The sequence below is a fragment of the Microchirus variegatus genome, assembly GCF_963457635.1.
Source record: "Microchirus variegatus genome assembly, chromosome: 11".
NCBI lineage: Eukaryota > Metazoa > Chordata > Actinopteri > Pleuronectiformes > Soleidae > Microchirus > Microchirus variegatus.
In genome coordinates, this window is record NC_139812.1 from 1409069 (window position 1) to 1425631 (window position 16563).

At 40.1% G+C, this 16563-nt stretch overlaps 1 protein-coding gene across 2 annotated transcripts in view; it reads right to left on the reverse strand.

Annotated features, from left to right (window-relative positions):
- Positions 1 to 16563, reverse strand: part of slc8a1b (solute carrier family 8 member 1b) — a gene marked incomplete at both ends in the record, with an annotated part of 119087 nt that overhangs the window by 25394 nt on the left and 77130 nt on the right. Inside the window, one exon of one of the 2 annotated variants that reach the window (XM_083898127.1) lies at positions 12460 to 12569. In XM_083898127.1, coding sequence (XP_083754253.1) covers positions 12460 to 12569 — 110 coding nt within the window. Of the gene's footprint in view, positions 1 to 12459; positions 12570 to 12924; positions 13044 to 16563 lie in introns of both variants that reach the window. The other variant, XM_083898126.1, reaches the window with a different exon arrangement.

Genomic DNA, 16563 nt, shown 5'->3' on the forward strand with positions numbered 1-16563 from the left:
AATGAATGAATGAATGATTGAAATCATATATTTTTAACAATAAATGTCTTTACTCCTTTTCTCGCCCGTTCATTAAATAACTAAATGGCTGATGAAAAGTAACTTTTGGATAAATGACTACAAATTACTATCCGAGACTACAGCCTAAATTAAGAATATAAACAACTAAATGTATTTACAACTCATCCACCCCTGATAAATTGAATAAATAAAAGTGAAAATACAAATATACCCTATATAATCTTTACGGATTTTGTTTTTCATAATTTTTTTTCAAACCTGTATCAATTCAGCGCAGCTTTTACACCATAGCCCATTTTCATTTGTATACACTGTAAATAAAAGCAGTATTAAAGCATTTCAGTTTAACATAATTATCTAGTTTTCCTTGTTCGTTTGCAGAATTTATGTAAGAATTTGTGTATAAATTACTGGGCCTGAAATGAGCTTCCCCTGTTTCAAAGAGCCAGCAACTGCCACTGTCCCTCACAAATTATGTTCTGCCTCATCAGGACCATGTTTTGGTCTTTATGAGGACGACTGGTCCCGATAAGGTCAGTGTGTATACCAGAAAATGTGTTTTACACAAGTAAATAAAAATTACACCCTGTGACAACGAGGACAATCACCAGTCTCTTTTTTATATACGCATGAATATTCACATTAGCTGATTGACCTTTTCATAATCCAAAGAATAATTGAATAATTGATTATTCATGCCCACCACTAATACTAATAGCTACAATTAAAGCCTGTGTGACATTGTGTTTTTTTTTTTTTCTGCTGCAGCAAACCGTTCATATCTAATCGCTAAATTATACATTTGGCCCTCTAAGCACCATAAAATGAGCTTTACTCATTGACCTGTCCTTGAGATATTTTTTTTTTAACACTATATCATTTTACTTCTATCATTATATTTCGATGTGGTGGTATAGCATGATTATAAATGGCCACTAGTGATGTTTATCCATTGAGAAACATATGCTTTACACCTGTAGTGTGTTTTACATACTATACACAGGTGAGTTGTTGAAACCCAACCCAATGTCCTTCATGGTTCACTTTAAGCTGCATTTTGAATTAACAGGGAATTTGATTCACACACAAGCATAAACATCAGCCTTTACAAATCATGTAATTGTGATTTAATGAGCTCAATTAACAGCCTATCCCACTAAACCCACCCCATAAATGTCTGTTTGTATGTGTGTGTAGACATGTTCCTCTATCTGTATGAGGACCAGTGTGACTCTTATGCCTTACAAAATGAACATATACTTCTAGGTAGTATATCTTTCAAAAGACCTGGGGGCCAATGAGTATCGAGTGTGGCCAGTAGGGGACCGGTCAAGTGAAGTGCAGCATTTCAAAATAAAGGTTTCTCTGTTGATATGGACTGATATAGTTTACAATATAAAGGTTTTATGATGCAAAATTAATATATTACATAAAAAAATATACAGAAGTAAGTAATTATAACTTGATATCAAGATATTAAATTGATTGGGGGGACCAAATGTGGCCCACAGGCCGTGAGTTTGAGAGTTTCAAACTCCTCTCTGGTGATCTGCTTTGGCAAACCCTAAGCCGGAAAAAAGGGAAATCAAGTTCTCTATTTGTAATTAATTAGAAAGTGTTTCAAGCCCAAGTTAGAATTTCTTGAACGCATCAATATATAGTGATAGTGGGATTTAATGTGCTGACAAAATGTTGTGTGTGTCTGTATTTTTTCACACATGCCATGAGTCACAGAGGTGATGGGAGGTGGCAGGAGGAAGAAGGACACAAGGAGAGGTTTCAGAGATCAAGGAAAAACGAAAGAAAAGATAGAACAACCAATGCAGAAGGGAGCGAGGAGGAGGAGGAGGAGGAGGAGGAGGAGACCACCCTGTCATGTTTGGTGGATTCAGGTCCCATCAAAAGAGGCAGATGAAGAAAAGGAACAAGTAAGAAGGAAGGTGTAGGTGAAGGAGTAGATTTGGGGCAGCAGACGGAAGAAAGTTCTACATGATGTAAAGGATGTGATGAGCAGCTGTGGGGTGAAAGAAGACAGGAGAGAACCTGGCCTTTGACAAGATTAAACAGTACAGCAGGCAACGAGGGGATGAGGAGGAGGAGGAGGAGGAGGAGGAGGAGGAGGAAGGAGCTGTTACCCTGTCACTCTTCTAAAAAATCCCAGAGGACAGGGGCAAGAGGAGAAAGGACAAGTGGAACTTTTACGACAGGCTTTCAAGTAGTCGCCCTTGTCCCCCAGAGAGGACAGGAGAGGAGAAGGGGAGGAACGAGAAAGCAAGAACGCAGAGCAAGAGGAAGATGGTCAACAAGGATGTGCAAGAGGTGAGGCTGTGTATGTGAGAGGATGTAAAACAAGCAAAACGGAAAGTAAATCACTTCACTTCAGTTACATGCGCCTCCAGAAGAAGGTGAGTGGGTGAAGTTAGAAGACAGGAGGCTCTGATCTGCTCTAATAAAATACACAACAAATATATAAAACAAAACAACAGCGACATTATTCCCTGCTAATAACGTTGCCCACTTACATTTGCATATCAATGAAATAATTTGATTTACATCGTTTGGCAATCTGCTTAATGGTAATAGTATTTTACAACACGTCATTCATATGTATCATCAGTGTTGTTTACAATAACAGAATAATCTATTAGTTTGTTTTTATAGAGCTGCAATGCACTAAATAAAGGTGGCCTTGGTGAACTCACCAGCGGACATATTGTTTTGCCACGTCTTAATTAATGTCAGGGTTAATAATTACGTGTGTGTACGATTGTGTGACTAAACACATGCAGAGGACAGAGAAAGGAAGTAAGAAGAGGGAGGATGAGAAGACACTGCTCTCAGACACAATCTGTCACATACAGTAGATTCACATATATGAATGTATGTGGTCACAATGTATGGAGGGTCCAGTGTGTGTTTGATATTACGCATGTGTGTTCACAGTTCAAGGACACGGGGTCACGAGGCTCTGCAGGGCGGGTGTGTTTTTAGCTGGTTTCCCTCTCAGCACTGTTCCCTCCTCACGCAGCTCAGTCCCTCACCCACATGACTGACAGAGGTTCACAGGATCAGTGAACTCGAACTCTAACTCCTGTTGTCTTGTGCCTCCTCTGGATTGAATTAAAAACTTGCAATATCACTTGCAACGTCTTCTGGGAACAAAACCCAGACATGCATTTTCATTCATACAGGCGTTATACGTTGTAAAACCAATACAACCGCTAACTGAGATTGCAACTCGCAATTCAAATCAGGTATTTGTTTGGTTTGAACAAAAAAAAGAAAAACGTTCAGTTTTAATGATTTCTTTGTAAAAGAATCCAGAAAATATCCACATATAAGAAGCTAAGAAAGCAAAGGGCTTGTTTTATAAATTAAAAAGAACTCTAAAACCAAATAATCGATTATCAGAATAGTAGGGCTGCAGCGATTAAATAAAAAATAAAAAAATAAAAAATTGACGCGTCGTGTTGTTGTAAATCACACCGGCTGCTTCATGCTAACTGCAGTGTCAACAAACACACACAGGAAGTGCTGGGGCAGTATTGCTCATTGTTTAAATCCGGCAAGGAAGCAGAGAAGAAGAACGCACAAATTATGTGGGAACCGACGAAGAGTCTCGACGAAAACTCCGACCCAAAGTTTGGGAACATTTCACTGAAAATAAACCAGGGAAACACGTTAAATGCTCATTCCGCGGTAGCACGGCGGCGATGCACGAGCACCCTAAACACCGACACCCCGGAGCCGCCGTATCATCACGTACCGCAGAGAAAGTGAGTTCCCAAATAACGTTGATACCACGTAGATGTTTTTAAACCACATGCTCATTTATTAATTAACCATCGGCCTATGATGCAAGTATATAATACGTTTGTGTCGTACGTCTATCAGTCGGAAGATCATGGAAGAAGCTAGCTTAGCGAACACTAGTTCACTTACGTTAATGCGTACTTTACGGCAGTAATCAGTGAATTACAGGCAAATCTGCTTTGACATACTTAATTTCAGCCCCTGTCGATACGAGCGTTTATAATGAATTGTAAACCTCTTTCACTTATCAACTGTGTGATTTGGAGCATATTAAATCAATATTAAAGCTGTAAGAAATCTTTGTTTCAGGTATTTAACTGTGATAAATGTTGTGCTATTAGAGCACACGCAAGTCCACTGTATGTAGGTTAAACAAAAGTCTAAAATAGGTGCTAACGGAGATAATCATGATTAGTCGACCAATTGAAAAAATTATCGATATATTAGTCGACAACCAAAATAATCGTTAGTTGCAGCCCTACAAAATAGTTGATGATTTATTTAGTAATTGATTTGTATTCCAATAACTGTTGCAGCCCTGCTGCAATCCCAACTCAAACGTTGTAGCATGGTTACCATGCTCTGCAAGGCTTCAGTTTCTGAAACATGAAAGAAGCTGCTCTTATACCCTACATAACTGAATATTGTCTGTTTTATAACTTTGTGTATCAGCAGCAATAGAAGTAAAGAACGATCACATGATGAGAAGAGAGGACAAGCCTACAATAAAGGACTGTAAAACATTTTATCTACCAACAATGTGTGCTAACCTTGGATGAAGTTTTCCGTTTTGCTTCGTCTGTGAGAAAATGATCCACACTAGCATATCTGTCTTAAACTTCCCCTCCACTTTTAGACATCCATATTTGAATGTGTCTCCACTGGAGTCCCTTGGTTTTCTTCTCATCAGAGCAAGACACTTTTAATGAGTCACAAGACGTTTTAAGTTTGTTAACATTCAGCATATATATGTTTTTTTACCCACAGCAGCAGTTTCCTGTGTTTGCCGACCTCTTCTGTGCTGACGTGTGACAAGCTGCATTATTGGGTGTGGCACAACTGACCAAAACTAAAACACAGTTTGTGGACCCTCAAATGTGAATATACTGGCTGAACCATTATTATCACTGAAGCCAGTTATTTAAAACTATTTCCTTAATTTCTAATGACATAACATAGTCATTCTATGACTCAATATAATGTCCCCCATGCAGCCTTAACAACACATCGTCAGCTGACTGGATATATCTGTCTGCACCTGCAAATACTAAATATCAGGCTACACCTGTACAAACACACACCATAGTTGGATAGAAGTTCACACCTGCTCTCCAGAGGTTGGTGACAGGCATTTTAGGACACGGAAGACACAAATAGAAGACGATGAAATAGGTTAATGGAAAAGTAAATCACAAGCCTTTTCTCCTGTCCTGAACAAATGAGAACATGTAGGCTAAATATTACAGGGGATTTTCAAAGGCGGTGGCTGATTGAGTGGAAGGATACATTGAAGATTAATGTTCTGAAAAAGGGATATTTTCTGCATTCACGGATGCAATTGTTTTTCAACAAATACAATTATTGTTAATTCTAACAAATGACTGATTTGCCAGGTTAGCACTCTTTCCTTTGCAGAAAGAAGAAACGTCTGTGCAACCTGATCGGAACAAGGGCCTTTTTGCATGGCGTTTGCATGTTATTCTTGTATGTGGGGGGGGTTTTCTCCAGGTTCTCCAGTTTCCTCCCACAGTCCAAAAACATTCAGAACTGCAAAATGCAAAGTGGACACCCTGGATTTCCACTGGACGCGTTACAGCCACAACTTCACATCAACATTACGTCGTGACCGGTGCTACCAGGTCAACAGTCAATTAATCGGAGCGTCTCGGAGAGTCATAACGTACGACTGATTGTTGAAGTGGAGAAACATAAAATCATTTATGACACCAGATCAACAGTTCTTCCACGTCGGAGAATGAAAAGAAGCTGTTGTTGTTGTTGTTTCCTTTATACACACAGTCTATCGCGGGATCTAGCGAATTCGCGTCCGTTCGAGATTATCGCGCGATCTTCCGCGAATACCGCTGGCTCCCAAGGCACCGCGCCACTGCCGTAACGCGCCCGGTGGGGATGGACGCCGGGCAGAGGACGAAGCAGAACCGCGGCACGTCAGCGGTGCTGTAACGCGTCCAGTGGAAATCCGGGGTAAGGTTGAAAGTGAGTTGTTGTTTGTCTCTATGTGGCACTGTGATGGGCTGTCGACCTGTCCACGGTGTACCCTTCCTTTCGCCCTCTGTCAGTTGGGATTAGCACCAGTGTCCCCCACGACCCTCATGTGGAGGATAAAGTGGCATTAGATGAGTGAGTGAGTTGCCAGGCATTTGGTTTCACATTGGTCTGAAAGTTTACTCCCTGCCTGCTTAATGTAGTCAAGCCTACAAGCTAGAAACTACTCACTACATATCAAACCCACACTTGGTCTATTTAAACTGCAACTCCATCTCTCTGTCCCTGCTATTCCATTTTCTGCCAATTTACAGCATCTCTGCCTCATCACCAAACCAGCATCCACCTGTGGGCTTCAACGGGGGGTTTAAGATCGTTGCTCATGCGGGCAGTGATGAAATGGGAGCCTAGACGTCAAACTCAACTGTGTTTTCCCACTTCATGTAACTTTTAAACACGAGTTATCTGACAGAACTGTATAAAAGTCAAACTTAAAATGCGGAAATGTAAATTTGAAGACTTGAAAGCAAAGACCCACTCTCTACATTTTGGTGCATGTGTACTTGATTTTACATTTCAGCAGTGGCGAGCTCTCACAAGGACTTCAGCCCCATTTTTATGTCCTTGTAGTTGTGTTAAATTGTATGAGTGGGTACCACATGCATAACCGCAAGCAAGTTTCCACGGTCACTGTCTTCTTTGCTCTCTTTTTTGACCAAAAAAAGAGTACCAACTGGATTAGAAAGTGGGAGAAAGCTCATTTGGGTTTGCACTGGAAGTGTGCTCGTTCACAAAGGGTCCACACAGACCATCGCAAAAGTGGACAGATGACAAAATTAATCAGCACAGATCTGCAGATAGTATGACACAGGCCTTTTAACATTACATAACACGAGTTGGCTTTAACACAAGGGGCAGCCCATAGCCAAGCACAAATAGAACTTGGATTGAGACCGAAAAGGTTGCCGGTTTGGGCCAAGTCGAGGGCTGGAGTTCCTCTGAGCAAGATCCCTTCAATCCCTGTTGCTCATTGTTAAGAGGACAAAATGCACTTCTAGTGTCCAAAGCCCAGATAAATGGAGGAGTGCGTCAGGAAGGGCGTGAGGCGTAAGAATCTCTGCCAAATCTAATATGTTGATCATAGGGAGAAGACGAAAGACAAAAAAAAGTTGGCTATAGCAGGTTTTCTTAATCCTGGTCTTGGTGACCCACTGCCCTGCAGGTTTGAGATGTTTCCCTCATTTTCACACATTGAACCAGGGAAACATCTAAAACATGCAGGGTCAGTGGGTCCCCAGGACCAGGAAAATCTTGGCTGAAATCAGATATCACGTGTGATAACCTGCTGGTCCTCGTGCTGTGAGATCCGCCCTGTTATCCAAACACGGTTTTCTGGTGTCAAATAAAATCCAACATGGTGATGATGGGTAAACTGCAAAACTTTGAAAACTGGAGTTCATATGAGAGATGTCGCAGGGGATTAACATTTGGCTGATTCCAATAACATCCATCCAAGTGATTCACATCATTCCACCTCTCAGGAAAGTCAAACAGCTGCAAGATAAATTGCCGCTTGAACTAACCTCCATTTCCCTTTCCATCATTATATCATTACACTGTGTAACTCCTCATATCAGCACAGCAAATGCCAGATCCACTGCTTGTTTAGTCAGCGCATTCATTCCATCAGACTCCTTTTGCTTACAGCAAAATACAACTAAATGAAACAACAATTAAGCTTTTATCGTCTCTAATATTTGAAGAGGTGGTTTGGATGGAGGATGAAACGAGGCTTAATAGTGGATTCCAACAAACGAAAAGCTGACTCTCTTCTTTCCCTCTTTACACTTTCTAAATGTTAAGCTTCTTCGTAGAATCAGCATCGCGAGGCTCAATTCACAGATTAATCAACATTAGAGAGTGAACGTGCGTCCCCTGCCTGCTTTCCAGCTGCTGTCTCTGGAGCAGGATGCTTAAGAGCCAACTTGAAACATGTCACTTTGTGCCAGAATGCATTGAAAATAATGAATGTTTCATTCCTGAGTCTCTCTGCAGGGCTATTTGATCATGTTTGTGTGTGTGAGAATAGTTAATTTAGCATCGCTCAGCATCAGTAAAATCGAACACACCGTGAATGTTAAAGGAAGACACATCTCAAAGGCCTTTAACAGATCCATTATATAATAAATGCTTGAAGATAAATGTCTCATCTGTCAACCAGTTTAATGTTAACATGCCTCATCTGTTCATGTAAACTGGACAGACAATTAGCTATTAGATGAGTTTTGTGTTTTATTTTTGAAAGTTGTTTTTTTATGGAGATATTTAAAAAAAATCGAATACATGCATGTCAGCAATTCATATCCGTGTGTCCCCAACCTTGACTTGGGGTATGAAGTATAGTTAAAGTAGTCCAGTTATTATTTTGAGTACAATATGTAAAATTGAGAAAGGTTGTGTTTTCATACCTCCTTACATGAAGTCTGCCTTCTACGTCTGGTTGCAAGACGCAGCTTAACTCCAATCACAATATCGCTCAGAAAAAGTGCATTTGGTAATTTTGCCAAGGATCATTTCGATTATAATATGTACTCGCTCGTTTTTTTATTTATTGTAGTGCATTTAAAGAGCTATACAACCAAAATGCTGATTTACTGATACTAATATGAATATTTATTTGTTCCTCCTTATTGTGAATCACTTTGTACTTGCATTTTGTCAGTGTAAGCGCAAACATTATTGATATGATGATGGTTATTAATACTACTACAAATACGAAGATTACATCCCCTGTCTCCTAAATTCAGAATATTTTTTTTTTGGTGTTTTCTGTCTTCATGTTATTTTTCTCTGTCAACACATCTATTTATCACATTTGATATTACCGGCACATAATCAGTGGCTGTAAAGATTGTTGCAGGGACAATTTGGCACAGAGTGAACCAATGCATCATTTCACAAAATGCGTTCATTAAACACTAGTTTTTACAGTGCACCTGTGTGTGTGTCTGTGTGTGTGTGTCTGTGTATTCTGGAGGTGTGTTTGATCTCCAGACTGTGATAATGTGATATCCAGCGTTTGTCTTTGATCCCTCTCATCACTATAAACTGCTGGCGCCTGATAAACACAAGCTGCCATTAACGCGCTATTTCTGTGCGTGAGCGAGAGAGAGAGAGACACAGACGTGGAGCTGCTCTAAATGAGCTGAGGCCAATCAAATACAAGGGCATAAAACTCCCATTTAAATGGCCGCGTGTGGGCTGCTACGACCTGTTTCCACCTTACATTAACGTGCCTTTTCTTTGTCTGTGATTGTGTGAAAACTAATTAGTTAATGTTGAAATTGGCACGTGTTTTTTAAACTCAGTATAAAATCAGGGAGATGAAGCAGCAGGTTCAAATCGGCCAAACTGCCTCTTTGTGCATTTTAACTACATTAATGGGATATTTTATTGTCTCCCCGAAGACCTATTTTGTTATATCTCATTTTATATCATATTTTAATAGTTTCATTTTTAATCACCAAGATTCATAATGAAAAAGGGCATTTGTCTCTGCAACCATTGTCCTTGTTTCAGTAATTAATAATAATTAAACTGATGAATAGTCAAGGTTTTGTGTGTTTGGCTCAACATTGTTCTATTTTTGACATATGTTGTTTGTATTGTTTAAAGTCAATTATATCTACAACACCTAGAGTTTGTTTTTGTGATATTTGCCTAAAACTAACCGCCGCTAACATGATGCAGTATCTCTGAGCCACTCATTGGAACCACTTCCCGTGAGGTACAGGCCAATCTTAAAGGGGAATTCTGGTATTTTTCAACCTGGGACCCTATTTCTATAAATGTCAGTGTGTATGTGAAAGATTTCATAATTGGTCCAGTAGATCACGACAGGCTGCAATGGCTGCAGTGTACTCGTACGGGGCAACAGCCTCATTTTGAGTTATCTCCGTAAAAACATTTTCGCCAATAAATGGATCGTTATTGTAATCCCTATATTGGCCCTATGTCAGCTGAGATTGGCACAACTCCCCCATGACCCTCCTGTGGAGGATAGGATGAATGGATGTTCATAGCTACTTTCAGGTAATATTCTTGTCTATTGAGCTGATGTGAAAAATGATTACCTCCTGCTAAAACTCAACCCAGGTTCTACCTCTCAAATAAATGTCCTACAAATCCATCTGTTGGTGTGAATACATTTGAACCACCTGATGCATTCTTCAGGTATGAAAAGCAAACTCTAGAAAAAAAAACGTCTCTATCCAACTCTTCTCTGCAAACAGCTCATGTCATTTTGTGCCAACAACCTACAATCCAGTTATGTGGTAGCAGCTGTGAAAGCAGTGGAAACATTTCAAACAACAGCTCATTATGTAAGAATAGTTGCATGAGGGGGAAATGAGAGGACAGGCCAGAGGACGAGGACAGGAGAAGAAAGGAGATGACAGGTGTGATTCCCATTAAGGTTTATCTGTAGACGTCTGAGGAGAAGCACAGGAACAATAGTGCGGGGGGAAAAAAGGAAGAAAAAACTGAGTAGTAGTAGAAAAGGGAACAGCAGATTTGCCCCAGTGAGTGAATCCCAAATCAACAGGTCTGATAAAGCTCAAGCCATCAGGGAGCAGCTCATGCTTTGACTGTATTTCTTGTAGTGTTGCCTGGTGTAAAGAGCTTTTTTTACTTGGCTTTGTTTAAAAAAATATAGAATTCATGGAATTGCGGCACCTTTACCTTCTGTTTACTGTCCTCTTTTTGTTGGTCTTGATTTTGGGGAACATGAATACATTTGCCTGAATTGAGAGTTGATGCGTTTTAAAGTTGTAGTGTGTAACTTTTCAATGTAAACAGATGTACATTCAAACCATTGTCCAATTAGTTTAAACAGAATAGCATTTTGTTTTCCTTACATGTCTGCACCATGGTGATGCATTATACATTATGACTGAAAATGAATTGTATGAAGTGTAACGTCATGTTTGAGGTCAAGTAATTAACCCTGTTTCTCTGAAACATGAGTGAGCTCGTGAGATACTGAAACACTGGACTTAGGGTGAATTCCAATTCCTTGCTTAACCCTCAATCTCAAAAATGCGCGCTCCCTCTAGTGCAAGTGCTGTCCCGATTCTCAGAAAAATTTAGTTTAGGGGCAAGTTTAAGGGCTGTATTGCCCTCAATATTGAGATTTTCTGAGACCACCCTTGGAAGCAAGGGCTACCCAGAATGCATTGCGTGTTTTCACATGAGAAAGATGGTGTCGAAAGCAGCGAAGCAAGTGCGATACAAATGAAGTATTTTCTTTGTTAATAGAAATATAAAAATGATGAAAACCATTGTATTATCTTAGTTTAGTCCCATATTATGGATTACTGACGTCATTGTTGTGTAACATTTATTTTTATTTTACGATCTTTTGTCAATAGCCGGCTGGTGCGGACACGCGATGGTTTGCTATGGTTTACTTTTCAATAAGCCGTGGTGTGTGGTAACTGTCAGCTGAATATGTCCGTGGTTGTGGTATTTGTATGAGTATCATCTTATAACTAACTGACAACCTAATAACTTGACTGAAATAAAATAATAAATAAATAATCCTGACGTAAATGTGTTCTTCTTCTTCTTTTTTGGAGTTGACAGACTGGACTCAGCTTTCGCGTTATTCTGCCCCCCACAGTCTGAAGACGTATCTGCATTTAAGGGGTGTCCCATTTCTAAGTGACAAAATAACCCTCAACACTTGGTTTTGAGGGTCAGTTAAGATCAAGGGTTGAGCTTGAGGGTTAAGATAGGAATTGGAATTGGACCCTAGTGTTGTCCTTTCAGAGAGCTCATCTGAGGAGTGGGTAAGGACTTAAAGCTCTTAAGTCGAAGTGTTTTGATCATTTTCCCCAACAAACATGCAAAAAAGGGCTCTTTCAAACATTAGATTCTTCTTTGTCATGTGTGATCAACAAAAACACAGTTGTGTGTGAATAATAAAACAATGACCAATTCTCCATTGTCCATAAAAAACACATCTGTTAGTTAGTAGTAGTAGGGTTATCTCATTTCTTAGGGGAACGTTCTTACCCCTAGCACCCTCAACTCTGTATTTAGGGCCAAGGGGAACTCCGATAAAGGGGAAGAAGGGGGAAGGGGTGGAATTGGGATTCAACCTAAGTATATTTGGGACAAAACATCAGTATTGAGATAGTGATCTCTTGCTTGGTAAAGACATTGGTAAAATAACAGCACAGTATCAACAATTACAAGACCAGAATCTTTCATGAGTTGATTGGAGTGAGAATTTATGCTCTTTTGTATAAACTTCCTGGACTTAAGCCCCAGCATTGACCTGTTGATTCAGGATAAAACCTCATTAAGTGCGTTCTCAAAGCCGATTGGCTGTCACACCTGTCCATTCCTTTCCGCTGCGTCTCCATTGGGGGATGTCAAGCAAAACGTAGAAGGAGGACAGCTTATTGTACTCCTCACGGTCTAAGATCCTAATGGTTATGGTCTTCCTGTATGGGACACACATGCAAATAAACACACACACACACACACAAAGAGGGAGGTGGTAAATGCATGCATGTAAAACAAAGAACATGGCATGATGGTTGGCATTGGTATGTAAATAAAAACACACACAAAAAAAAGACAAGCGCACACAAACACACGAGGTGGAGTGGTGGATGTGGTGGGATAAGGTGATCCAACCTGCTGCATGTTCTTGTTGTATGATAAAGAGACATAAGGAGGTGCAGAAGCACAACAGAAAGAGTATTTGAATCTCCTCCTGGTTGCCTCTTCTTTTGCAGAACATGCAGCCCTTACAAAATGGCCAACACTCTGGGGTCAAAGTTCATGAGGCTCAACCCCCTTCCTGACCTTTGGTGTCGTTGCTCTCCACCAGACGTGGCTCTGCGATCTCTATGTAGAAGGTTTTGTTCTTCTCGTACTCCTCATCGTCGATTATTTTCACCTTGATGGTTTTACTAAGGAGGAGGAAGAGGAGGAAGAGGAGAGGGAGGAAGGAAAAGAGGGAAGGAGACAAGGCAGAAAAGTGAGGAAAAGACAAGCTGGAAACTGGATACCCAAGAGGAAACAGAAAAGAGCAGCTGTAGGTTTTCCCACAAGATCCTAATGTTTTCAATTTTTATTTCACTATCTGATAAATCTTCAATACAATCTTTTTACCCCAGCATCAGGCCTTAAAAAGTGAACGTATAATATACGTTCACTTTTTAAGGCATACTATGGCAAATACTGAATGAATTTTGACAGCAGCCGTAAAGTTCAAGACTATTAGTCATTTTGACAAGTAAACAATGTCAAATCACAAAGAATCAAGAAACCTTTAGGCTCCAGCAGGTTTGGAAATTAAGTATTATACGGAGCCCCTGTAGTGACATAAGAAAAAAGAAAAAAAATTGAAAAGTAAAATTTTTCAGAAAACTCAATATCTCTACTTTCCCAAAAAATTTGAAAAAAAATTTCATAATTTTTCAATGAAATTTTCATTTTCATTTTTCAAATTTGAAACTCGAGATCTCGACTTTGAATTTTTTTTTTCTCATGTCACTTCGGGGGCTCCGTAGTATTAAGAACATGCTCCCTTTAAAAAAAAAAGTAATAATAATAATAATAATAATTATAATAATAATAATAATAAAATGAAAATGTAAATACTTTATGTTATTTGTCTTGTGGGAAACCAGACCAAGTTCACCATCTTTTCAGCCAATTCAAGATTTCAGTTTTCATAAAAACATAAAACAAAAAGTTATGACATTACATAATGTCAAAACTGGTGTTTTAGCTCTAGTTAGGATTTTGATTATTGTGCTTAAATTAAATATTTGGCAGGATTAAAAGTGAACTGATATGCTGAGGTGTTCAAAGCTGAGCAGATCAGCATATAAGACTATAAGTTTGACACATTGGACAGAAAAAAAAAAAAATTCCAGACTAGATGCAATGACCTGAGAGGCAGAGCAGGAAAATAACAATGAAGAAGGGATGGATTTGTATCACCAAAATAAAAATGTCTGCTGCTGCAAGTTCAGCTAACGACTTCACTCTGAAACAACACAAGATCCAGTGAAGAAACCTGTCTGATCAGCTCGGATTAAACGGCACATTGTGTCTTAAGAGTAAGCCACAAGTCAAAGTCTTACATATATATAAATATCTACCGTGTCCTGCTATCATCGCCTATGCAAACATGTCAGATTAATTAAATAAAGCAGCAGTGAGCCAGCCTGCAAACTGTAACAGCATTCTGAACAAAGACGAGCCAACGATCTCTTCCACTGCAAACTCTCATACCGGTGATGTAAGAGTAGCAATGAAAACAACCACCAAATCCTGTGGACAATGTGTGTGTATTTATTGTCGCAGATGGCCTAGGACACATTTGGCAGGGAGGCTAATGGTTAAGGTCACAGAGCTGTGGAGCGTGGTGTGTTTGCGCGCGTGTGTGTGTGTGTGTGTGTGTGTGTGTGTGTGTGTGTGTGTGTGTGTGTGTGAAAAAGAGAGAGAGAGAGAGAGAAAAGGAGCCTGTGGGCAAATTTGTGTGTATTTATCTTGTGTTTCCAGTCTGGAACAAAACCCATTTTCTGACCCAAATCCACTACCAGCAATCACAAAGACAGCTGCACAGAGAATACTCATAATCTGGCCTATAGGGTAGGAAATAGAAACACACACGTGCGCGCGCACACACACACAGCTGTTTTTTTCTGTTCAAATTAAATAAATGTATTCTGATCATCGACGTCAAATGTCTCCATGACGACCATGTGCCACTGCTACGAAACTATAAATGAACTCTTGAATTAAATCCTCCTTTAGCAGCAAGCCCCTCAAATACCTTGTAGCTGTGGATCAGAGATAATCTTAAAATGTTTGCATTAAATATTTCTCTTCAGGTTACTCCACAGCTTTTTATATAGATTAAAGTCTCTGACTGACTGGGCCAGACTCCAAAAAGTTGACTTTCTGTGTTGCAAATCATTCTGTAGTAAATATACTTTGATGTTTCCGGGTAATTGTGCCACTACATCGTCCAACATACTGCTCTTCAAACAGTCAACATGGCAAACAGCCATGATGACGTTATCCCTTATAAAACAGATCTGATCAGTGTGGTTTTTGGAAATAAAAATGCTCTCTATTTCCATGTCCAATACTTTGATTTGCTCACAATCAAATGTTCAACGGCCACAATTTATTTTGAAGCCGGTTGACCTAGTTTCAGGCCTCAAACAGTTTTCTGAAACATCAGTGGGAAAATAAATGAGAAATGCCAACTAGTTTCCGTTCAAAAACTGGGGAACTCACTATACGTCATGGTTCTTAAGGCCAACTCGCACTTTCCATGTCTGCGTAATGTAATGTTCAAATGAATTAGGGAAACTTGGGTGGAAGTCACCTGGCCAAAGAAGAGGGAGTTAACAGAGGGATAATGGAAAAAAGCTACATTAAAGGTAAACACCCCAATTAATGAAAAATGGCAGTCATCTGTGGAACGGACAGGCTCTTTGTGCACATGCTCAGAAGACAACAAGTGAACATTGGTGCTGCGTTTCAACTGAGGGGACAACTGAAAGCCCAGAAAGGGCTGCAAAGTGATGCCCTGGTGCCTCTGTTTCTACGTCTTTGTGATCTTTTGAATGTATTTGTTGTTTTTCAGTATCCAAAAAAGCTAAAAGTCGGCACCGAAAAGTACCACAGAGTACCGAAAGCTAGCGATGCTGCAGAGAGCACATGAATCCGTGTAAAACCAACGCGTTTCGTGAAGAAGCAATGCGTGTTCCCGTGCTCTGGAGGCATGGCTTCGGAGGGAACTCGGGAACTCAGAATTCTAAATTTTACCTTACTTTACCTTTAAAGGTCACATAGAGTGGTCCTGTTGCACATATATGTTAGTTATGGAGGTCTACTTACATATATTAACTTGTTTTTATGCTCAAAAACCTCCTAGTTGCTGGAAACGAGCCGAAAGAAATCTGTCCTTTTTGAAGCACTTGTCAGCCTCGCTATTTCAGACGTAAATCTCGCCTGAGAAGACAGACTGTGTTGTGATTGGCCAGTACCCCGGAAGTGACATTCGGCACATCCGCTCTCAGCAGCGCAGCTCCCCCTTCTGGAACGGTGGATGCACTGCTCCTCATTATCAAAACATTGTTTTAACAGTGTTTAAAAATAGCTTTGTCACGACTCCCCGCCGCAGTCCCTTTTATGACTTTGACCCGGAGTCAGAACCAGAGTCAGAAGACACTGTCGCTCGTGAAACACCTCCACAACGGACGTTATTCTTCTTCTGCGGTTCAATGTACGCAACTGGATGTGCCCGGACTAGTGCCCGGAGCAGGACGATTGGCTGCTCCGGAGAACCGCTGTTTACGTAACTATAACTGGATTTTCAGAGATCTCGCTGAGCCCGAGATTACAATAAAACACAGCGTTCTCAGCAGTGGCTGAACTGTTTGTTTTCGAAACTTCATGGCTTCA